Here is a 24,688-nt window from a genome sequence, read left to right as displayed (position 1 = left end):
TAATTTGCTCTATTGTTGAAAGTAAGGTGTGAAGATTGATAGCATTATACGCTAAATGTGAAGCTACAGACAGCCACTTGTTAGCTTAGCTTAGCAAAAAGAATAGAAACGGGGAAACAACTAGCCTGGTTCTGTTCAGAGGTATTAAAATATGCATCTAAAGCTCACTAATTAAATCATCATATATGCTGTTTGTTTAATCTGTACAAAAACCAAAATTAACTATTTGCAGGGGGAGGGGGGTGGGGGGGTGGGGTCTATTTCTGGACTATTTCTTGGATGGGACCTTTTAAATAAATTCCCAGAAAGAAAAAGCACCAGAGCATCATCTGTTTCTCCATTTCTTTGCTCCTCTAAACAAAACCCAAATGCTCTGCCTCTTCCTTGTCTTCCTCCTCTCACAATCTGGCTTCTCAAAACACAGACAGCTTGCCCGACCGCCTGGACTAGACATTCGGCTCTGCTTGTCACTTCACATCTCCCTCGTCTTTGTCTTCCCTCCTCTTCTCGCCACCTCTATCTGTCTCGCTCTCTTCCTCATATTCTCTCTATCTGTCCATCTCGACCCTCCTGGATGTGTTCGCCCTGGCCAATAGAGATGTCCTGCTTTTAATTCTTCAGCTGGGGAACCAGGGGAGCAACACAAGAAAGGGGGGGTCTAAGTTTAAAGAGTGGGGGCTCTGAATGTAAACAGCGGCACGCACAGCAGCTTAGGAGAGCTATTAATAGAGCGATTGAGCAAGCAAGAGAGAGATAGACCGAGAAAGCTTTGCTTACGGAATAAAAATTGCTCCCGATAGTCAGGGATTAGTGCTTCCCTGGAGGATTTTCACTCCAAAACCCAATCTGGGGCGATTAGGAAGAGCACCAGCCTCAGTCATCTTAATTCATTTAAACCCTGCCCAACAGAGAGAGACAACATAGCTGCATGTTCACACTCAATAATGCAGAAATATACATTTATACACACGTATTTAGCTGGCCGAAGCAGAAGATGATGACCTGATGAGGGTGTTGTCAGTTTGAAGAAAAACGGATAGTATAGAAATAGAAATTTGGTACACACTGAGTGAGCTAGTGCAGTTGTAGAACTGTGTGTTTTGGTTGGGCATAATTGGAAGACCCACACACACACACACACACACACACACACACACACACACACACACACACACACACACACACACACACACACACACACACACACACACACACACACACACACACACATACACACACACACCACTGTGAGACAGCAGATTACTCAACACCTGATCCTGCTAAGCTTGTTAAACAACACTGTTCTGCAGCAAACACACACACACACACACACACACACACACACACACACACACACACACACACACACACACACACACACAGAGTGAGGTGCTAAGAATAACTCATACAAAACAAAACAGTGGAAACATCCTTACCAGTAAAAATGGCTGACATTCACATATTATCACTATCAAATGGAAAAAAGAAATAGAAATTGCTAAATTTGGTCATCTTAAACGTTGCATTTTTAGAATTTTGGCCACTCGGGGACAGAAAAACATGAAAACAAGCTGACATAAACAAACTGCCATGTCTTTGGCTTATGAAGTTAGGGCTAATGCCAGGTTTAGACCGCACAATGTCAGCCCAATAATGGTCCGACCGAAGCTTATTTACACTCTACTACACTCCCATGTGGTGTGTCGTAGTGTAAGAAAACCGATGAAGCAAGTTGTTGTCGGTCCTGTCAGGTGGAACAGTAAAGTCGGTCTGGTGATACCAAACACATCTTGCAGAGACAAAGCAACTTCTAGTTGAATTAAAAGACAAGCCGCCCTGACAGAATATCACCTCATTAAGTTGTTTTGGCAGACAGTTACCTATTTACATTTCCAGCAGACACAGAGCAACATTATCATCCCATTGGAGTCGTGTGTGTGTCCACCTGATGGATCTAAGTCCAATATTCACTCTATTGTAAGCTCTGGTTTGGTCTCCACCAACTCCTGAGAAAAATATCTGTCTCTTCAGCTGCGACATGCTCCACAGCGGCTTTATCAGAGCTTGTAAGTTTATTGTAAGCTTGTAAAAAAGTAGTGACATTTTTGATTATGAGCATGTGTTTGGACTTTTATCAACATTTTAAAAAATGTTGATCAAAGTGAGGACATTTTTGGAGAGTGAGGGCATTTTTTTGTAAAGTGTCTGCACTTTTTTTTTGGAACATTAGGGCATTTTTAGAAAGTTCCAACATTTTGCAAATTAAGAATATATTTCAAAATTGTGATCAAAGTGAGGACCTTTTTTGAGAGTGAAGAGATTTTTTGTAAAGTGTCCCCACTTTCTTTTTTTCTTTCTTTTTTTTGGAACATTAGGTCATTTTTAGAAAGTGAAAACATTTCGCAAATTAATATTTTTCAAAGTGAGGACATTTTTGGAAGGCAAAAACATGTTTTGATAGTGAGGAAATTGAGGTGGAAAGAGAGAATTTTTTTGCAAATTAAGGATCTTTAAATAGTGAGGGCATTTTGTCCGCTCCTCTTTAAAGTGCCGTTTGGGGTGAGTGCATTTAGTCAATGAAGGTTCTCTTGCAAGTACAAACGTGCGTGTAGAAATATTAGCATGCACACAAACATGAAGACATGCACTGATCACTTTCCTTCAGGCTAATTCTTACATTAACTGTAACTCTAAAGTTTCTAATATGATGAATAATGATTCACACTGAAGACTTCTCCAACTTTCTATCTGTGTGGACACACAAGGTCCTCACAAGAAGAGAAATCTAAGAAAGTACAGTGTGACACACACACACACACACACACACACACACACACACTGTACATCCTTCACAGTCATACTGCAGATCCTCTGGCTAAAGGTTTTTTTTTCCCCTCTCCAGAATTAATTAAGTATAAGTTTTCCTGAGTGTGAATTAAAAATCGACAGCGCTGAGAGTTGCAGGTATGTTGGTGGATGGAAGAGGAGCCAAAGTTAATTCACTTTCACACGTTTGCCAAACGAATGAATAAAATATGATGTTCCAGTATGAGGAGAAGGGAGGAAAGATTCTGTAATTGGAATTTCTGTAGACAGAACGAAAAGTTGTGTGGAGACAAATTAGTCACACACACACACACACACACACACACACACACACACACACACACACACACACACACACACACACACACACACACACACACCACTGTGAGCCTTATTACCAGTAGATTACTGATTACTTAACACCTGATCCTGCTAAGCTTGTTTTACAAAACTGTTCTGCAGCACGCACACACACACACACACACACACACACACACACATATTGAACATTTAATGAAGTTATTCCATTAGGTAACCCATGGTCTTGGCATACGCGCCGTCCTTGGCATTGTGGGAATATGAACATCTACATTAATTAAAATAGGACAAAAATGCTCTGTGCAGTAATTTGCTTTTTAAATATGACTCTATATATACTGATTTCAACAACTTTATTCATGATCCACTGTTACTTTGCATCTCATTTATTTCTATTTTAACGAGCCTAACGGCTGCAGAAATACAGAAAGTCAAACATGCGGCCGAGGTGATAATTCTGAACAAATACTAATAAAATATTTTCAAATGTTTGCACAGAATAAAGCTGACAAACTTCTGGGAAATCGGCTACACTGCCTCCACCCTCCATGTCACACCACCACTCGCAGACACACGAATAAACACCAGCCCCTGTCCATTAGAGGTCACATTTGGGCACACAGCTCATAAAGCTGGTCGCGAGAGGGGGTGGGGGAGGTGGGTTGTAACCATAGTGACGTGGTTGCTGGTGACAGAGTGACATTGACGGACATGTTTACCGTAACCTCGCATTGGCCTTGGCTGAAGAGAAATGGCTGTAATTCTTCTCTTCATTGTAACACTTGTTCTAGCCCGCCACCATGGTTTACATCTGTGACTGAGTGACAGATAGAGGGGGAAGAAGTATTCAGATCCTTCACTTAAAGCCCCTATGTGCAGTGGTGCTTCTAGACCATTTCAAATGGAGGGGCCAGATGGGACCACATGCGATTTTAGGGGTAAGACTAACCATACATATAACAATAAACACAAGAATACTCATTCGGTGTTAACCTAATTTTATGTACCACTGCACATGAATAATATTCCCTCTTTGGGGATAAAGGTGGGGTTAAAATGTATGAAAATATTTTCCACAGTTAGGGGGTCCAGAGGGGGGTCGAGGCTTAATATTACAGGGGTACTGGCTACCCTTGCTCCCCCCAAAAAAAAAAAAAAAAAAAAACCTGCCCTTGCCTATTTGACATATTTTATCGGTTTATAGCATCTTTTAAATTATTCTGGAGGCATTGATCTCTTGTTTCTGTTGAAATATTACAGTATATTAATCCTGGTGAAAGTAGGCAATGTATCCTCATACTATGTTAAAGTAGTGTATGATATCTTACAAAAAGTTATGCGCAATTCTTTGTGTCGTTATCCTACCAATGTCCAGCACCATGAGCAATCAGTGCACCTGCACTAGCCCCTGCAGTGCAGAACCTGTTTAAGCAACAAACTACTTGGTTAGGTTTAGGAAAAGATTGTGGTTTGGGTTCCAATAAGTAGCCCTACATTTGTTACGGAACTTACATATGTGGCGTTAGTTAACTATGTAAGTTACGTAACAAAAGTAAGTTAAACGTTGACTTTTGCTTTCACACGGGACACAAACAGTGGTATTGTGAAAGTCCTGTGTTTGTTGACCCATCCATCCACCCGGATATCCTCCCTACATGGACGTTTTCGCTCTTTATACTAGGTCACTGGACTTCCTCCTTAGAGTCAGCCATGCACGTCCTGGCTCAAGATGACATGGGTTATCTACAAATTAAATAGCGCTTTTTTCGTATGAACAGTAAATGAGAACATCCTGAAGTAGGTGCAGACTATTTTGTTTTCAGCCTTAAATGCTCGGTGTTCCCATGGTGTGCAGTCTGGCATGCTGTCTTTTTTTTTCTACCTCTGGGGTCAAGATTAGATGCTCTGGTAACACTTTACTTGAAGGTATCTACATAAGAGTGACATGACACTGTAATGTCATTAAGTGTCATTTGGTTTTTGTCATGACAAGTTAGGGTTAGGGTTAGAGTTAGAGTTAGGATTAGGGTTCATGTGTCATGACTGTCATGTATTCGTGACACTGTCATGTCCCTCTTATGTAGATACCTTCAAGTAAAGTGCTACCGATGCTTCTAAATCCTACAGATAAAGTCCTCAGGATAATGTTGAAATACCAAATAAATATTCCATTACATGTAAAAGTCCTGCATTTAAAAGTGAATCTTTATTGGAGACCTCATGCTGCACCGGTAGGTGTGACTATGGGGACTTTTACACCTGCCTCATTTAGTCTGGTTGAATCGCACTAGAGTTCCTTTCCCTCCTTGGGCAGGTGTGGATGCAGAAATCGCTCTTGGATGCGCACCAAAAGCGGACCAAACAATCATACCAATATTTACTTTCTGGCTCCCGCCCGAGACTCATCTGACCAATAAGCAGAGGGAACGTTCTTGCGTGGTTTGTAATGACGCATTTTGGTACTCTTGGATTTTTTTTTACGTGTGAAAGGGGAAATCGCTCCAAGTTTACAAACTCATCCACTGATTCGGGCCAGAGCACACAAATTATAGGTGTGAAAACACCAAGGTCCAACTAATCAGGGCTGTGGTTGGGTAGTGTGACTCCTGACCTCATATTTCTAAAAGTCTGGCCGTTAGTCTGATAAAACCATGACACATTTTGTGATCCCTATCACTGCCTCTCTCCATTTCTAATCTTCCACTGGTTTAAACTTACACCTCAGTGTATACCGCACCCTATTTCCCTGTTTTAACCTCAAATACTGTAATATTGTACATGCCATTAAGTGATGGCAATTCATGGGACCTTTAAGTTTAATGGAGTATAATCAGAGTTATGAGCTAAATTCCTTCTCATCTCGTGGTGGTTTTGTAGTTAGAGATTTTATGATGTTATGTTATGAGTGGGGTTGAAGCATAAAGCTGGAAAATGGTTCTCCTCACTGCTTTGACAGCTTTTTCGATGGGATGAAATTATATTTGGTAATTTGAACTAACCATTGTAAACAGGCCCACGGTGCAATGTCACAATTGGAAACAATGATAATTCAGTATGTTATGTGTCCTATTGTTCTCCAGGAATAGCTATAGATAGATATGAATATGTATGGAAAAGTACAAATAAAGTGTTTAAAAAAATAAAAAAAGATATGAATATGTATATTACTAATGCATTAACTTTAGATAATGTTTAATTAACACCTTATATTGATATGTACCTTGTTGTTTAAATTCAGACAAAAGCCAGAGTGTAAAAACTCCAATTTGTGTTTATTCGGGGGGTTATGCATTGAATAATTCTATTAAAATGCAAACAGTCTTCTAGAATAGCTAAAATTGTACGTGAACAGAGACTGATCAGGGCGGTGTGTTTATAGGATAAACTCGTATTTTGAGACTCATTACACTCTGACCTACATTTTTCCTTTCCTTGCGTTGTTTTTCTTTTCCACCTTATTTCCCTCTCTCATATAGCCTCTCTCTGTCTCTCTCTCTGACAGGCCTAGCTGGCAGTACAACTCAGATTGGTGTGAAATCGCCGCCTAACAGGCGGGAAATTGGCTCTGTTATTTTTGGAGCAGAGTCATAGGGGACCGTCGGACCATCATCCTCTCTCTAATGAGCAGGTGATGGAGGCGTAGCTGGGGAGGGAGGGAAGGAGGGAGGGACGGACGGACGGAGGGATGTACGGCGTCTCAAACAGCACACACATGGCAGATGTACAGAGAGGGAAAACACCTCTGCAAAAAGGTATCAGAGAAAGAGGAGAAGGAAGAAGGAATGAGATGGTGTGATGAGATTTCTTGTGGCTAATTTGACTATCCCCATCAGATTAGGGGGGTTGGTTTTGTCACAACATTGTCTACATTAGGGAACATATAGAGCAGTGGTTCCCAAGCTGATTTTGCCTGATGTAACACCCGTCATGTATCCAGTAGCCCTTCATCCACACCTCCTATCATGCTCCAAATGGATACTACACATTAAAAAGGGGTGTTTTTAAATGTTTGTTTCAATCTCACATGCCGGCATGTCTTGATGTGACACCCATATCGGCAGGCTGGCTTCTGTAACAAAACAACGATGAAAAATAAATCGGTGTTATGATATGACAACGCTCCGGTTAAGGTTTGTTTAGGTTCAGGGAAAGATCACAGTTTGGGTTCAAATGACTACTAATAGTCTGGATCAACGGAAGTACATTTCCAGGATAAAGCCTGACATCCTGCGCGTGAGCCACACACTCTCTGTGTCAAAATCCCTTTGCTAAGTTTTTAAGAAAACTTGAATCGTGCAAATAGGCAGGCCTGCTTGATTCTTTTGAGTAATGTCTGTAAAGATTTACAAAGAATATATTTACGGCATTTAGTCTTTAACTGGAACGTTTTGTGGACCGATTGGTGGGATTACTGTGATTTAACCATGTATCCAGCTAATTTAAATAGCTCATGTTACTGTGTTGTTTGAACAGTTAACTTCAGCCAGAGACAGTTTAGAACCAGTATATAATGGACCAACAGATCCCGTGTCTCTGGACGGAGACCAGTGAAGGATATTAGAAGCACTTTTCCGGTGAGCGCTGAGCGTTACTGCGCAGCCTCCAACTGAGAGAGACGACGTAGATGTGACGTGAGCAATCTGTCTGAAAGTTGGAAGTCTTCTGGTAGTTGTGCCAAGAGAAATCTCAATCATTCCCAATCTACGGAGAGCGTAGGTATATGTAAGGAGATAACATGGACACAGGCTAATTATTGCTAACTAGCCTCTTTAGGAAACTAGCGGCAGGTCCTGAGTGGATTGATACCAATGGGGGAAGTGAACGTGAACAGAGATTATGAGCGATTCTTTCGCCCCATAGTCACCAAAGAATATATTGGATATACATTTTTCACAAGCCACATATCTCCAGAACATTCTGACATTAAAATCGCGAGACCTGGCAACACAGCTAAGCTAGCATCAACTAACCTTGTGAACGCCCTAACAAAACTAATCTCCGTGATGCTAAATATGTCTTTTATCTGTGTTACTATCTAACATTAGCAAAAGAAGATGTTAATAAATTATTTAAATATAACTTTTCATCCATCCACACAACATTCACTACACGTTAAAACGAGGCCACGCCCCTTAAGGAGACAGGAAGTATGTATCGTTTCATACCACTGGAGCTGCTTGAAATGCGCTATCTTTAGTATAAAGGATCGTTACTTCAGCTAATATTCCATGTGGCGTTTTCTTTTGCAGGGTACAAATGTTCCACTAAAACAAGTTCCTTCCCGAAACTGTTCTGCAGAGCCACCTCCGCCGCGTCCGGAGCTCAGTGCCGATTGTGATTGGTTTAAAGAAATGCAAACAACCTGGAGCGTTTCCCAACCCCCCCTTCTATCCAGGAATGTACGTATGTTGTAGCCAGACCTTACTCCACAGCGCGGTGGAGATAGGTCCGGCAATGCAAGACTACGGTTACACAATAAACAGATGGTTAAGGTTAGGGAATGATCGTGGTCATGCTTTTCAAAAAACTCTCAACTGTCAGCAGTAAACTGGAAATTAACAGTCTCCTGTGTTTAAGTCTCATGATTTGTTAACCCATCCATTCACAACACAAATTTGTGCATGTTTGGTATTATTACCAAAGATTATTTTTCAAATTAGGTGATCTACTCCACACTCATTCCTCTGGTAACTGCAGGGGTGGCATTCACTGTTATAAAGAACAGTCCCAGTCCCATAATGCACAAACACTGAGCGCTGGCCTGTGCAGCGTGTGTTTATGTTGAGACAATGAAAGAAGTCAATCTAATCTTTAGCCAAAGCAGAACAACGCCTACAACAGAGAACATATAGTACTGTACAGTTAATACACACTCCTACACTACTTCCATCACCACACACTGCAGATCATTTCTGATTCACACTGTTGCATCATTAACAACTCATGCGGTTTTAGATACATGGATGCACAGATTCTAAAGGAAGCTCTGCAGAGCCACTTCAGTTTATAAGAGTATACATTTATTCATTTCAAATGAACATACTGTTTCAATTATGTCCAAACCTTAACATACATCTCTTCATGACTGGCTGAGGGAAGGCACAGTCACTGGTTTCCCTGGTTTAACTGGAGCTTACCCACCACTGGAAGGCATCATGCACATATTCATCACGGTCCATACATTCAACACCACATATCCCAGGCAGAGCCCACAGATCCTTTGGAAGGGGGTGTTTTTTTTTCCTAACTGGAGATGTAGTCGCTGACGCAGCTGTAGTTAAACACTGCCCCCTACTGTCTGACATTCAGTATTCATTCAACGCATAAGGAGTGATAAAGTTGCCCTACATGTGATCATATTTAATCCATACTCAATGCTATTTATTTGTGTCATTGCCTTTTTCAACATTGCCTTTCATAAACAGCATGTTACAACCCCCTCAACAATCAAAACGGGCCAGTGCAACCACCCCAAAAACCTATTATAATTTCCTTAACATAAATATAGACATTTGAAACAAAACTTGATGCAGAAAAGGCACAAATTGTTGCAGAATAATTCACCAGAATGCAGGAAATTAAGTGTCTGATATGCTCAAAATTTGAATTTTGTTCAAAAGTGGAGATCTTAACCCCCCTCAATATTGAACCCAAAGTTACGCCCTTGAACAAACATCTACCGATCATCTCAAAAAAAAAAAGATTTCTACTTCTCCCAAGCTTTCTCAAGATAACTGGCTAAAGATATATGGCTATTGTGAACCGCCATTTCTCCACATGATTTGTATATGCGAGACTGGAAGATGTTAAATAGCAGCGTCTTGTAATCCCATATGGGAAACTGTCACATGTATAACTCTTAAATTTGCTATTTGCAGCAGCGAGCACAGAGCACTGGTGTGATGTTCAATATTCAGTGTTTAAAAAAGAAGAATTTCTTTAGCAGATATTAAATCAGTTCAATCAATCATCAAGTCATTATCTCCTAAGGAAGAAAAGAAACTCTTTAAGATAGGAGCCACAAAGACAAAATATGCATTCACTTGAAATTAAATGTTTACAATTAAAATAAATAAATAAAATATGATCATTTTCTTATCATTGTATATTTTATCTGTGTGACAGATTGAACAGACAGGTTCCCCTTTCGTCTTTGAATTTGTTGGCCTTATTTTTCATGAACACCGTCTCCACACTTCATTATATTCAACCTATTATTTTTGGTATTTGTACCAATAAAGTCCTCCAGTGTTGGACAGTCATGGTCTGTGTGCAGCTGACGTCCAGGACTCATTCTGGTTCAGTCTCGTGGCGTCCCAGCGCGGGGGGTAACGTGGTCCCACAGGGGCCGTGGAAGTGGAACCTGAAACACAAAGATTATAAGAAATGTTGTCTATGCTGTAGGGATGCACTGAATCCAGATTTTTGGGGTTCGGCCGAATACCGAATCCTACTTCCATCCTCAGTCCATTAACACAGTAAACACATTAATGAAGTAAACACCGTCCACAGCAGTGTGGTTTTCATTTTATTTTAACTGTAAAAAAACTAAAATATAATTTTTCCAATTGCTGCATGAATGGCTTTGGCTCGCGGGTGATTGGAGGCCCACTGTTTGTTCGGTGTAGGGCTAGCAAAGCTGGTAATGGTCGTCTGGTGAAGTTTTTAGCTGTGACTGTCCTTGCTTTGCTGTACCTGAAGTTGCTGTGTTTTGGTTGCGAATGTTTTAACAACGGCGATGTTGTGTATTGTTTAGGGTCCTTGCCACCACCAGACAAATCGGCATTGTAAATTGAACATGTAGCTGGACTTGAATGGCCTTCTTCTGACTGAAAGTACTGCCAAACAACACTTTTTCTGCTCCCGAGTTCCATTTTCACTTTCTCCTACTGCATTGAAGGGTCCACCTGCGTAAACACCTTCCCGTAATCAATGGCGGTGTCGTTACATCGACCAGCGTAGCGTGCGTAGTGCAAGCGTAGGGTTCGGTGGAAATAAATTCTACGGTTCGGCAGAAACCGAACCCCGTCAAAAAGCACAATATTCTGCCAAATCCGAATCCTGGATTCGGTGCATCCCTGCTATTAGTGATCGACCGATTTTATCGGTCACAGCCGATACGCGGCTGCTGCGTTCGCCAATAGTTTTTTCCCGGCATTATTTACAGACAGGCGTCCACAGGCAGCTCTGTGTTGCTGGAGACGCTACAGTTCACGTGCAGACCATGCACTGCCCCTCCTCCCACTAGCACTATGGCAGTCTGAAATTACAAATCAAGCACTTTATTTCAATGGCTACCTTTCAGGTTTATTGTTTTCTTAAATTATTTAAATGTGTTGACAAAGGACATTTTGTGATGACCTGATTATATCTGTCTTATAATATGTCATCATAACATATCATAACAATGCATCATCAAGGCTGTGTTGTAGATGTTGATGAAAGCCTTTTACCCTTGCACAGTTACCCATATGCAGTGCACCCATCCATATGATGCACATTGCAAACACCATTTGGGTGATATGAATGTAAGATGATTGCAGAAGTGACACTGATCTGCGTTTTTGCTTATTATTTTTAAAGAAATGGCAGAGCAGATTCCGAAAACAAATACAGTGTGGCAGGGTTTACATTTTTATGATGTAAATTGAGGGAGCAAAAGCAGTATCGGCTCCAAATATCGGCTCAAGAAAATCGGCATCCCGTACCGGTCATCGGCACTAAAAAATCCATATCGGTTGATCCCTACCTGCTACGCTGTAAACGTGGCATTAGTTAGGGATGATTAATAATGAGAGTGTCTGACTGTGTGACATTGGTTGACACATACTTGAAGCGCATGGTGGCCGGTGTGTCCTCCATGTTGAATTCGGCCACAGGGACACCTCTGGCTGCCACCTGAGGAGCAAACATGGCCGCTGGATACACAATGGACGAAGTGCCAACCTGCAGAGTGAGATTTTATTGAAGATTTGAAGTAATAAAGTAAGTGCCTTACATTAATGCAAATCCTATTTAACATGTTCTAATATTCTATATTATATTATTTGAACATTTGCACACTCCTTAGTCAATAGTTTGCCCCTTCCAACATCTTTGTTTATAACACTGTCCAGCTCTTTTCATTTTTTAAACTGATATAGTTTACATATTTGTTTAACTTGCAGTAATAGCTTTTTCTCTTCTCTTAATATATGTATTGTGACAGTTATGCATCAAAATACCGAGGCAAATTCTTGTATGTGAAAACCTACTTGATTCTGATTCTGAACAGTGAGTGAAGGTAAAAGTTCAGGTGATAATTTCAAAGCTCCTTTATTTTCAGAAAGCGTTAATAGAAAATGTATACAATAATGAGAATATATTAGTTTAGTATGACTGGCAATGCAACATGTTTTACCTTTATACAGTACTAAATTTAACATCCAAAACGTTGAAATTCCTCCAAAAACCATGGGGAAAAAAAAGACATCTTCAGCAGTGTGGTGAGTGGTGAGTACATTAGTGAATTTGGCGGTAGTACTGATGCACTTTATAATTTTAGGTCACTTTTGGGTATATCACATTGACTCTATATTAATTTTCCTGGAGACTTACCCTAAACACTGACCCAAAAATCCGCTTTCTCCCAATTGGGGACACAGCTTTTGTCCCCAATTGGACAAGCCATCCCCAATTAACTGGCCTTTAGTCTGACTTGGCTAAGTCAGGAAAACACACACACACACACATACCACGAGGCAGAGGTCACAGCTGTCCAACACTTTCTCTGCCCGGGTGAGGATGTCTGAGTCCAGACTCTCTCCAAACCAAACCACAGCTGGTCTCAGGAGACCGTGACAGCTTTTCTGCTCACACCTGAAAAAAAGACAGACAGACAGACACAGACACAGACACACACACACACACACACACACACACACACACACACAGACACAGACACAGACAGACAGACACACACACACACACTTTGTCAAAATAAATAACCTCATTTGAAAAGAGCAGAGCACTAAAAGAGTACATGAGTGTGTGCATTACCTGGGCAGCTGCAGAACAGGGATCTGGGCGTCATTTGTGTCTGGGTCAGGAGCTCTGGGGAGGCAGTTTGATAAATTCATGTCACGTAATACTCAGGGCCCTTTCTTGCACCCGGCACAAAGCCAAACGCAAGTGTCTTTGCTAGTTTAAGACCGACCCAGTTGTCAATTTCCCGTCCCGTCGTTTAAATAGCAAATGCACCTGCGCCCATCTTTGCGCCCATGGGTGTGCTGGTCTTACAGGGAGGTGTGTTCAGGTGCATTCTTGGTGTATCACTATCTTGAGGCAGCGGGAAGTGATTGCGCCGTTGAACAAAAACCTGGTCAAAAGTCAATAGCGCAGCATTTAATTCCTATTTTAACAGCAAATTAGTAAAATGTGCCTAGGCTTATGAACAGCGCGCACACTATGCTTGTTACACACTATGCTTGTTACACACTATGCTTGTTACACACACAGGAAAGCGCAGCAGCACACAAACATGCAAAAGATTAAAAATAAAAATATTACGGTGCAAATCCGCCAGCAATGCACCAAGGTCCAAACGCGCCTAGCTTTTAAAGGGAATGGGAGATGATTTGTTTATGCCCTTTTTTCCGCCATCAAACTAGCAAAACTGGATTTGGACACGCCATACGCTTAGATCGTTAAAATAGGGTCCTTAAACTGAGTCCCTATCTGATATTTATATTTTCCTTTATAGAACAGCTGCACAGTGCACACTTCAAATACCTACAAGTTAGTAATTCCAAACCATTTTAGGGAAGATATGGTTGACAATTTAATAGGTTTACATTATGAGAACATTGCCAGCATTACAGTTGTCTTTTAATGTTTTTAATGTTTCATCTGGGTTTTTGAAAACAATAAAGTAATTAAATAAACTTTAAAAGATATGAAAAAAACTACAAACATAAAAGTCCTGACCACAAAGATAAATTAGCCCGAAAACAAACATCCAAAGCGATACTTTCAATTACTAATTTATTTAATTGTATGCAATTGTATCTTATTTATTCATCTTTTTTCTATTCCTTTAAAACCCTTTCATTTACCTTTAACACAGGGAGACGTTTACATCATCTTTATGACTGGAGGTTTAATCAGAATCACTGTTAACAGTCCGATTGATTAGTGGAACATTTCAGCTATTAAAAAACGTCAATTTTAAATGTCAAAGTGACATTTCATTTCGGTCACAGATTTTCCTTTTCACCGCGTCGTCAGCTGTTATTTAGCTGCCGACATCTGACAGACTGAAACGGGCTTTTTTGTTCTCTGGCATTTTGTTGTCAAATGAATATGATCAATATCTCTGCTAACACATTTTCACGTTGTTGAGGAAAACAGTCCAATCCAACCGAACAACACCAAATGAAGCTCTTACCCTTTGCCCTCCAGAGCGTCACAGATGGGGCTCTTGTAATTGGCTGCTTCATGACCACAGCTCATACAGCGGGTTTTAAACAGACTTCCTGGATTAACAATACAAGAGACAAAATTTTTGTGCTGAAACAACTCAATCAATTAGTCGGAAGACAGAAAACTATTTCAACAATCAATTGTTTTGTGTAATATATCAACAAGAATGCCACATATTTGTAAGCCCCAGCTTCTCCAGTCTGAAAAAGTCTATTAATCTTTAAAAACTTAATTTATAAAAGAAAATGGGTAACACTTATCTACATAAGAGTGACATGACACTGTCATTAACACATGACACTGTCATGACACATGAACCCTAACCCTAACAATAACCATAACTTGTCACGACAAAACGAATGACACTTACTAAAAGAAGCGTTATGTCATAAATGTTTGACTTATTTATAATGTTTATGACACGTTCATGACAGTGCCATGTCACTCTTATGTAGATACCTTCAAATAAAGTGTAACCAAAAATTGTTCCTACTTTTATGACATTTTATAGACTAAACAATTAATCAACTTTTGAAAATGATCAGGGGATCAATCAGTAATGAAAGTCGTTAAAAATAATTATTCTCTTAATTAATTATTAGTGCCTATAAAATGTCAGAATGTGGTGATAAGTGCTCATCCCGAGTGATGTTATCCATCTTCCTGTTGTGTCTAAGCAACAAGGAAAAGCAGCAAATCCTCAAAATCTGGAAGCTGGAACCAGAGACTGTTTGGCATTTTTACTTGAAACATTACTTTTTAATACTTAGTAGAGTACCAGTATATAGTACATATATATATATATATATACAATATATAGAATTAGATTACTTGATATTGAGTATCTTCTACTTGCCGTGAATTTCCAGCATGTTTTTGGATCCAGCGCGGCGGTGGAGCTCGTCGATATTTTGAGTGATGACTGTAACCTGACGCCCCTGTTTGCTCAGTCGCTCCTCACACTCTGCGATGGCCAGGTGGGCGGGGTTGGGATTTTTTGTGAGCATGACCTCGCGGCGGTAATGGTAAAACTCCCAAACACGGGAGGGATTCCTGGAGAAGGCCTCTGGGGTGGCAAGTTGCTTAAAGATGAAAAATCGTGAGAGGGCCATTAATACGGACAAAGTTCAGTGCTGATCAAAAAGTTCCACAGCTAATTATTAGCACTCAAGCTCCTTTTTCAGAATTGTTTTTAGTTGTTGGAAATGTAGGCAAAATAATGGAAGACAGAAGAAACAGCAACAGAGACAACTGAGCACAGAGCCGTCTGCACAGCACTGTTTCCACTCAGCTTCCGAAATGCAATGAAGTTCCCAAAGAAGTAGGTATGTGGGTATCAAACTATTTCTAGTCACAGTGAAACTTTCAGTGAACTTCCTCAGAGTGACTCTGAGATGTGTGATAAGTACAGACTCCTCAATCTGACTAGGACTGAAGCACTCTCAGCAAAAACTTTCCCCTTGTGACAGATTGGCACTGTTTTACGACTCTCAGAATTGTACAATACATTTTTCAAATATGCGGTCTTGCCATTGTTCGCACATTAAAGAATGATAGATTGATCTGTAAAAAGTAAGGGTGTGACGAGATCTCGTTTTACGAGATCTCACGAGATTAAAACGTGACGAGATTTCTCGTCGAGGTGAAAAGTTGTCTCGTAAGGCGATGTGATCGCCTATTACTATTGAAGATCCCCCTGCCACTTTTAAATCATTTGTGTGGCAACATTTTGGTTTTCCTGCGGAAATAATAAACGGCGAAAGAGACAAGACGAACGCAATATGTAAACATTGTAAGAAAAAAATGCCGTATACCGCGGCTAACACGAGCACTATGCAAAAACACTTACAGCACCACCACAGCTCTCTACTAACTACTGCACCCACGACAAAAACATTAAAAGGGCAAACAACTCTAAAAGCCTTTGCATCTCTGCCACCGGTAAGTGCAAGAGCCACGGCAATAACGAGGGACATAGGCGTTTTCATTGCAGCTCATATGAGGCCATTTTCTGTGGTGGAAAATGTTGGATTTCGGCGACTCCTCCACACACTGGAAACGAGGTACGTCATCCCATCACGCGCGCATTTAACTCGCACTGTAGTCCCAAACCTCTACAAAGAAGCCAAGGTCAGTTGAATAAAAAAACTATTTTCCATTCATATATTTCATCATTGAGGATTTCTTTAAATTTTTTTTAAAAATCTCGTCTCGTCTCGTTCTCGTGAACCCAATCTCGTGATGTGTCTCGTCTCGTGGAGTAAGCGTCTCGTCACATCCCTAGTAAAAATTGATGCAATTGGAGAAAAATGTTTTGTATCCTTAGGTGGGCTGTCAGCTGCTATATAAATGTAATGATTTGGGGGTTATTTCTCACATATTTGACTGAAAAATTAAAATTCCCCAGGAGGAGCTGGAAAATGGTGCTGGGGAGAAGGACATCAGGACTAATTTTCTTAGCCTGTTTCCACTGCGACCCGGCCCCAGATAAGCAGCAGAAAAAGTATGGAAATTAAAATTAGCATTTTAGAATACACTCAGTTGCCAGATTATTAGGACCATCAAGCTAAAACTAATGCAATCTAATACAACAGTCCTGCAATAAATCATCCCTTCACAAAGGTTACACTGTTCAGTTTTTGTTGAAAATGTTTTAGAGAGTTCTTTATTCAACTTTATTAGCATTTTGGAGGCTGCAGTTTATGCTGCTGTCAAGTATAATATGGTTCAATAATATGATAATATATTCCATCTTGTGAAGGGCTCATTGCATGGTTGAAATATAGTCTCACAAAAATATAAAATGTGAGTCGCCTTCAAAAACTATCCAAGGCACACCAAATTAAAATGCCTTTATTTTACATGGCAATATGTATTAAAAATGAACGCTTTGCGACCGACATAGGTCTTCATTATCAATATGATAATATAGTTGCATACCTGTGCTTGCCATTGTCTCCAGTAGCCTCCTGCTCCTCTGAAGGTTGGGACTCCGCTCTCTGCACTCACCCCTGCTCCGGTGACGATGGCTATATTCTTCGCCTTGGAGAAAATCTCCCTGAATGCTGCCAGGTCTGAACATAAACACGCCAAGAAACACAAATAACATAACACACAAAATGACAATAATGAAAGCTAATGGATTTGTGGAAGACTAATATAATAATTGCTCGTCAGGATGAGCATGTAACAGAAGCAGAAACGGAAGGAAAAAGGAATACCTGAACTGGGTCTCGCCATGTTTTGGCTGCCCCGCTGCCTTTTCAGGTGGACATACAGGTGAGAGTGTATAAAGCCTCTACAGGACCGCTGGAGCACAATCATCGGGTTTTGGCTAGTAGGGAAGACAAATATGACACGTTTCACAATGGAAACAATTGCCTCAGATGTAATCACAGATTTTACAATTGAGACTTTTGCACACTAAGCTATTTTTCTTCAAATAATTACGAGCCTAACTTTAACAAAACGAGCAAGTAGATCAGAAATGACACTTCCGGTTGCCATCTTTGTTTGGATTAGCAAAAAACTTGGGAAACGCGATAAATGCTTATATATACTGTCTATGTATAAATGTTTGTTGTGCGGCCAGGTTGGTGCGGCTGTTGTTCCAGCCTAATAGTCTTCTTCAGTCGATCTGGAAATGCCTTTGAGCTAAACTGAGGTAGCTAAACTAAAACACACCAATAAGGTACATTAAGGTGTTGTGTCAGTAAAATTGTGAAGCTTTTGGGATAGTGCATTGATCAATTTAACGTTACTGTAACTGTTACAGTAACGTTAAATTGATTAATGTTACTAACATATTGCACGATACCATCTACATTTTTGATGCAGCACTTCTGATCAAAAGTATTAAAGATTCTATAATAACACGCAGTCTTGTTGAACTTTTGTTGCATATATGAGACCAAAACTATTTAAATCACTGAGGTGTTGCGCTTCGGCGGTTCGGGCCCGTCTTGAAGGGTTGCTGTAGCTACGTTTTGCAAACCACCAGATGTCACTGTGTTCCTGTGGATTAAAGCCCCAAAAACGTCAAATATTTGTCGGTACAAATAGAAAGAAAGCCCCAAAAGCTTCAAAGCTTCATTTACTTATCACTCTACTTTTACTACACAATAATAACAAGCATGGAACTTCCTAAATAGCAGTTACCGGAGCCTGTCGTTAGCTGGCTTTAACATTATGCTAGCTAGCTATACTAAGCTAACAGCCTGACAGCAGGTTAAATGGACGTTACCAACACGCTAACAAGCTAGTGCTGGTATCCATGGAAACAGCAACGACTTCACCAGCATCACATTACGCTCTGAAGTGGCGTGCCCATGGTAATGAGTTGTGAATGTTGTTACAGCTGTGTTTTGCTAATATGTCAATGACGTTAACTAGCTATCGCTACTTACTTTGCAGGGCAGCTGGATTGTCGCGATATCTACGAGATCACACGATAATTGCTGTAACTTTAATCCAAACCAACTGTCTCGTCAGGTTCAGCCCATGGATGTATTAACAGAGCTTCAGCCAGGATTATCAGCTGAAGTAAGCAGGAACTCAGTCGGGTGTTCTCTCCATGGATGTGTTCTCTCATTCACCAGCCCAGCAGCAGTAGGAAGTGGATTGGTCTGTGAGGAAATGAGCCTATGAGAGGGTCAGCGAGGTAGTTAGATAACAACCTCAACAAAAACAAGACATGACCAGCAGAGGGAGCATTTGTACTACAGTCATCTATTTTGCTGTATGTGTAAATTGCTTTTTTTTAAGTAACAAAAGACAACTTCTTGTACTTTTGAACTATTTTGTGTTTGTTCATAACAAATAGCTGGCCTACATAACCATCATTTTCATTTGATTTTGATTATTTTACTTTTATTCCAGATTGTAAAACTCTGTTACATAGTAAAAGTCCTGCATTCAATGGATGGAATTTTTATACTTTTACTTGGTAACATTTTGAATGCGAGACTTTTTAGTTTTACAATCTGGAATAAAAGTAAAATAATCTAAATCAAATGAAAATGTTGGTCTAGTTGTTATGAACAAACAAAAAATAGTTCAAAAGTACAAGAAGTTGTCTTTTCTACCCACAGTGATGTCTCGGGGCTCCGTACCTTAGGGGCCAGTGTTACTTAAAAAAATTAATTCACATTCCAAATGTATTTAAAGTCCAAAAAGTATAAGCACTGGCCCATTTCAGAATGTTTATTATATTATTGATTATAATTATTCATGCATTACATTGCTTCAGTGTTGCAGCTGGTAAAGGTGGGGGTAATTACTTATACTGCCAGGGAGCTTGTGAATTTCACCAAGGGATCAATAAAGTCTTATCTTAACCTAAAATAATACAGTACATCATAATGTGTTTGATTATATTTTGTAATATAAATCTGAATCTGCAAATAATGTAGTGGAGTAAAAAGTATAATATTTCCCTCTGAAATGGAGAAGAAGTTTAAAGTTGCAGAACAATGGAAATACTCTAGTGAAGTAAGTAGGCCTACCCCAAAATTGTAGTAAAACTACAGTACTTGAGTAAATGTAGGTACATTCCACCACTGTCCATATACAGTAGCTGCCGAAAACAAAATAGTCCAAATTTACTTGTAGCCTACTGTCCCTCTGTTGTGCTTTCTTACTGTAATAATTGTGAACCCATTTGTAATCATTTTTATTGTCCCTTCTCCACTGGAGGCAGCATTGGATTTATAAAGTATAAAGCACAAGATTGATTGATTGATTGATTGATTGATTGATTGATTGATTGATTGATTGATTACTATAGTAACAATGGGAAATTGCAGTGTTGCAGCAGCCAGGTGAGGCAGGTAAGAATAAGTTGACATGAGACTTTCCTAACATTACAATTTGATTATTGTAATACTAGACTCAAGTGGTATTTCAGTTGATTAAGGTTAAACCAAAAGCTTGTCCTTTTCTACAGCTTATGTCCCTGCAGTCCTTCTTCTGCTCCATAAAGTGACTATTTAATAATACAGTACAAGAGTTGGCTTTGTAAAAGATAAAGCAGCTACAGTGTTTTAGTTGATGTAGATTTTGACTGTAACCTTGTACTTGTTGTTTCAAATATTTTTATTATGAAGCTTAATTTCAAAAATCAAGTTTAAAAAAAATTGTTATTACAGTGCTTCTTTTTTTTACAGTATATAAACAAAAATAAGGAATGGAAATAAGGATAAATAAATACATTTAAAAAACTAAATAAAAACAAAAAACTAACAAATGAGAGGCCCTAATCCCTACCCGCAACCACCCCAGACTGCGATCAGGATACTGCTTGTCCTGTAAAATAATATTCCAAAGGTTGCCAAATGTTCTCGGATGAACCGGATCCTCTCAAGGTGAAGTGTGTCCATCATCTCAGTGAGCCATATCTTCAGTGTTGGTCCCTCTTTCTTTTTCCAGAATAAGAGTGAGAATTCAATATGCCAAGAAGCGCTGTTGCGCCAGTGTCACTCTCATTGCTTTATTGGATATCCCTAAGATTACTAAAACTGGATCTGGATTTGAATATTTAGCACCTTGGACATGAAACTGACTGTAACCTTTTACTGATAGGCAGTACTCACAGTGCTATTGTCAGAATACTGTGGCCAGTTTCATGGAATACATTTGTTTTATATCATGTTTGCCATTATGAATTCCACACCCTGTAATTAGAACAGGGGCCTCTTGTGGTTGAGCCTGAGTTAATCCTGTCACTTTCTTTGTCCCGACCAGAATGCATTTCTATTGGCCAGTCTTGCAGGTGTTGTCAAACTAAAAGAAAACCTATTTTAGCTTGTGGTGTCAGAAAGAAGTAAGATTTTCTATATTTACAACCAGCACGAAACTCAGATGTTTGACAAAATGTGAATAAAAAGGTCCAAACTGTGTACAAGCATGTTTTGATTCTGCATATTGACTTTAATGGGTGTTTTATCTCACCAATGACATTTCAATATCAATGTATTATATATATATAATATTTATATTTCTTGTTATCTTCTTTGAGTTTCCTATTTTATTACTAAAACCTTATTTTGTGATGTATCCAGACCTGTCCTTGTAGTTCCTGTGATACTAAAGATGGTGCAAGAAATATTTTATTTCATTTTCAACTTATACGTACATTATTTTTTGATGAATCGGTTATTCATTATTCTGTCGATTTAAATGTCAAATAATAAAAATGCTATTACAAGTTCCCAGATGCCAAGGTGACATCTTAAAATTTGAAAACACTTTGAAACACAGATGCATTAGACTACATTTTCAATGATATAAAACAGAGAAAATAAACTAATTCTAACTTTTGAGAAGCTAGAACCGGAGATTGTTTTTGCTTGATGATAAAATTACATTTTCATCAATTACCAACATTGTTGTTGATTATTAAAAGAATTCATTGACTGTATTAATGAGCCACACAGGAGAGTTTAAATAGTGTAATTGATGTGAATATGGTCATTCTTTTCATTGGACAATGTGTTCTAAACGTGGAGTTGGAACTGCAGGTGGAGCTGACTTACAGTAAAAGAAAGGAACAGAAGCTCATCAATCCTACCATCTCTCTCTCTCTCTCTCTCTCTCTCTCTCTCTCTCTCTCTCTCTCTCTCCCCCCCCTCCTACCCTTCATCACAATAGCCCGCCCCCCTCCTACCACGTCTTCCCGGGCGGGTGCACGAGTGGCTGCTGCGGCGCAGAGTCTCTCGCAGTCCCGCCGGTCGCCAGTGGACGCTGCCCGGCTGGCCGAACATGGCGGCGGCCCCGGAGGAGGAGGTAGACCGCAGACCGATCCGGAGGGTCCGGTCCAAGAGTGACACGCCTTACATCAACGAGGCGAGGATCTCTTTGCACCTGGAGACAGGTAGGCAACCAGCCAGTGACTCGGATGCTCCCCCCACGTCCTGTCTGGGTGTGTTAGTAGCCTCCGCGGGAGGGGGGGTATCGTAGGGAATCGCTCGCTGTGAGAAATCGCTCCATCGTTTTAGTGACAGTTCCCATGCATTAGCATGATTTTGTGCTTTCATTGTGCAGCTCTGACGGTATCCCATGGTGCTCAGCTGCACCTGGGTAGGCTATTTGGTAACCACACAGTGACTCACGCTCTGGGAAGAATGTCCCACGTATAGGCTGGTTTTTATTCCAGCTATGCATGTGTGATATGCGGTCTGCAAGGCACGGCTAGATATGGGAAACCTAATTATCCCTTTAGGACGATTGATTTGTATCGCTCCAACCAGACTCCGCCTTGATTGTCGGCCTCAGTGAAATGCTGTGCAAACTTGGCCGCCTCTGGCTACTCATTTCAAATGCAGTTGTTGTTATTATTGCATTTTGGAGAAGGGTGAGAAATGCAAGCTCCGGCATGCGAGATCCTCATCAAATGTGGTGGCTTTAATCCCAGTTTGTGTGCATGAAAACAGGGCAGATAAGTTATTGTTTCCTTTGTTGCCATGGTCACGATGGTACGCTGTCACGAAGCCTGGGTGGTCGGCATCATGGTATGGATTTACAGCCTAGATCTACGTTCAGTTTGTTGTCTTTTTTTATTATTTTGAAATAAGCTCTTTCTCCTATGAAAATCCATCCTCATTCCTGATGGAAGCTGCTTTAATATCACATCAGCGCGGAGCTGTCCACTGCCCCTCGGTGCTGAAAATGCCACCGAGCAGAATAGGCGAACAGAGCCGGGGGATTTGCACGGAATCGGCATTCCTCTATTGGCGATCATCCACATTAGCCTACATATATGAGAGGGGGCTTTTTTTTTTTTTTTTAAAGACCTACTGCATCTGAATTGTGTTCGACCCTCTTCCAGAATTGGCCAATGTGACAAACCCTAGTCACACGTAGCCTGGCACTCCAGGCTAGACTCAAGCCTATATTTTCCAGATGCCAAATGTAGAAAATTCCTCTGTCTGGCTATTGTTCTGCTTTGTCTTAATGTCCTCTTTTTCCACAACGGTTCTGCTAAGCATGCCTGCTAGTCAGTTATTAAAAGGCTCTACACTGTTTGTTTGTTTTATATGCAAAGGTATAACATGATGTGTAGATTTGTTTTAATTTTAAAGCTTCTCTTATTTTACTGCCTAATGCAAAGGTGAGAAAAGTATGTGGAAAAGCCAGCCTTATGTAAATCTTAATGAGATCAGTGATTACTCACATGCTTCCTCTTTTTTTAGCCTGCTTAGACCTTTATGGTGCTCTGACCCACCTACTTATAATCTCTCTCAGCTGCCCTCTCTCTGGCCCTCAACAATCTTCCTCTCCATTTTGTTTCCTGTGTGAACACAGCACCTCCTCTTAGCGAGATTAGCCGAGCCTCCCCGATATGAGTAACACTATTCTTTCTTGGAGCTTTGTGTCAGGCTTTCAATCAGGCATGGCCTGAATCTGAAGGGGGGGGGGGGGGGGAGAGAGGTTCTAACTGACAGTGCTGCTCTTGCTTATTAAAAACAAAGCAGGCTGACTGCAGTTGCATGAGGCTGGTGTGGCATCAGGAAGAACCGCCAGCACTGCCAGCTTTACGTAAGGAGAAGGATATTTGTCTTCACAACTCCCCCCCCAAAATTGCTTTATTCTAATCTCATATTTTTCTCAGCCCTCTGCATACCCACTCCCCTGATTCCCATTTGCTTCATGTTTGTGTGCTTAGCTGCTGTTGTTTAGCATAAATCCAGCCCACTCTTTTCTTTGATGTGTGTCACCATTCATATGTGACAAATATCCATGCGTGCATGCTTGCCTGGTGGACGTGTGTGTGTGTGGGGGGGGGGTGTGTGTGTGGGTTGCTGCATATGAGGTGGATATAGTAAACAAAAGTTTATCACCGAGACTTTTGCCAGATGGCTTGTTGTTCTCTTCATCTCAACCTTCTCCAGCCACGTTCAGTGCTGACCCAGGATGAGATGATTTCACTACAGGTCGTTTCTTTGCTATCAGAGCAGAATCATAACTGCTAGTTGCTTTTGTTTTACTCTAGGCCTTCATTGACCTGATGTATTGGTATTGGAAACAAATTGGGGAGAATTAATGGCAATTTTAAAACATAAAACATGAATGTACTCACAGATCTTGA

General features: G+C 40.4%; 2 protein-coding genes across 2 annotated transcripts in view; one reads left to right on the top strand and one right to left on the bottom strand.

The window, feature by feature from the left end:
- Positions 1–9,142: 9,142 nt before the first annotated feature.
- sirt5 (sirtuin 5) lies at positions 9,143–19,000 on the bottom strand. The gene is made up of 9 exons (XM_028588439.1): positions 18,848–19,000; positions 17,826–17,938; positions 17,545–17,678; positions 15,461–15,686; positions 14,570–14,657; positions 13,183–13,236; positions 12,879–13,002; positions 11,975–12,090; positions 9,143–10,507 (listed from the first exon to the last, which is right to left on the bottom strand). Exons 1-9 carry the CDS (start codon positions 18,877–18,879, stop codon positions 10,435–10,437), a joined length of 960 nt encoding a protein of 319 aa, XP_028444240.1. The 5' UTR covers positions 18,880–19,000; the 3' UTR covers positions 9,143–10,434.
- Positions 19,001–22,362: 3,362 nt separating this feature from the next.
- Positions 22,363–24,688, top strand: part of phactr1 (phosphatase and actin regulator 1) — a 45,582-nt gene continuing 43,256 nt past the window's right edge. The window contains exon 1 of the mRNA XM_028587819.1: positions 22,363–22,474. Coding sequence (XP_028443620.1) covers positions 22,363–22,474 — 112 coding nt within the window. The remainder of the gene's footprint in view (positions 22,475–24,688) is intronic.

This window comes from Perca flavescens, chromosome 9 (assembly GCF_004354835.1).
Source record: "Perca flavescens isolate YP-PL-M2 chromosome 9, PFLA_1.0, whole genome shotgun sequence".
Lineage (NCBI taxonomy): Eukaryota > Metazoa > Chordata > Actinopteri > Perciformes > Percidae > Perca > Perca flavescens.
This window is presented reverse-complemented; position numbering and strand designations above follow the sequence as displayed.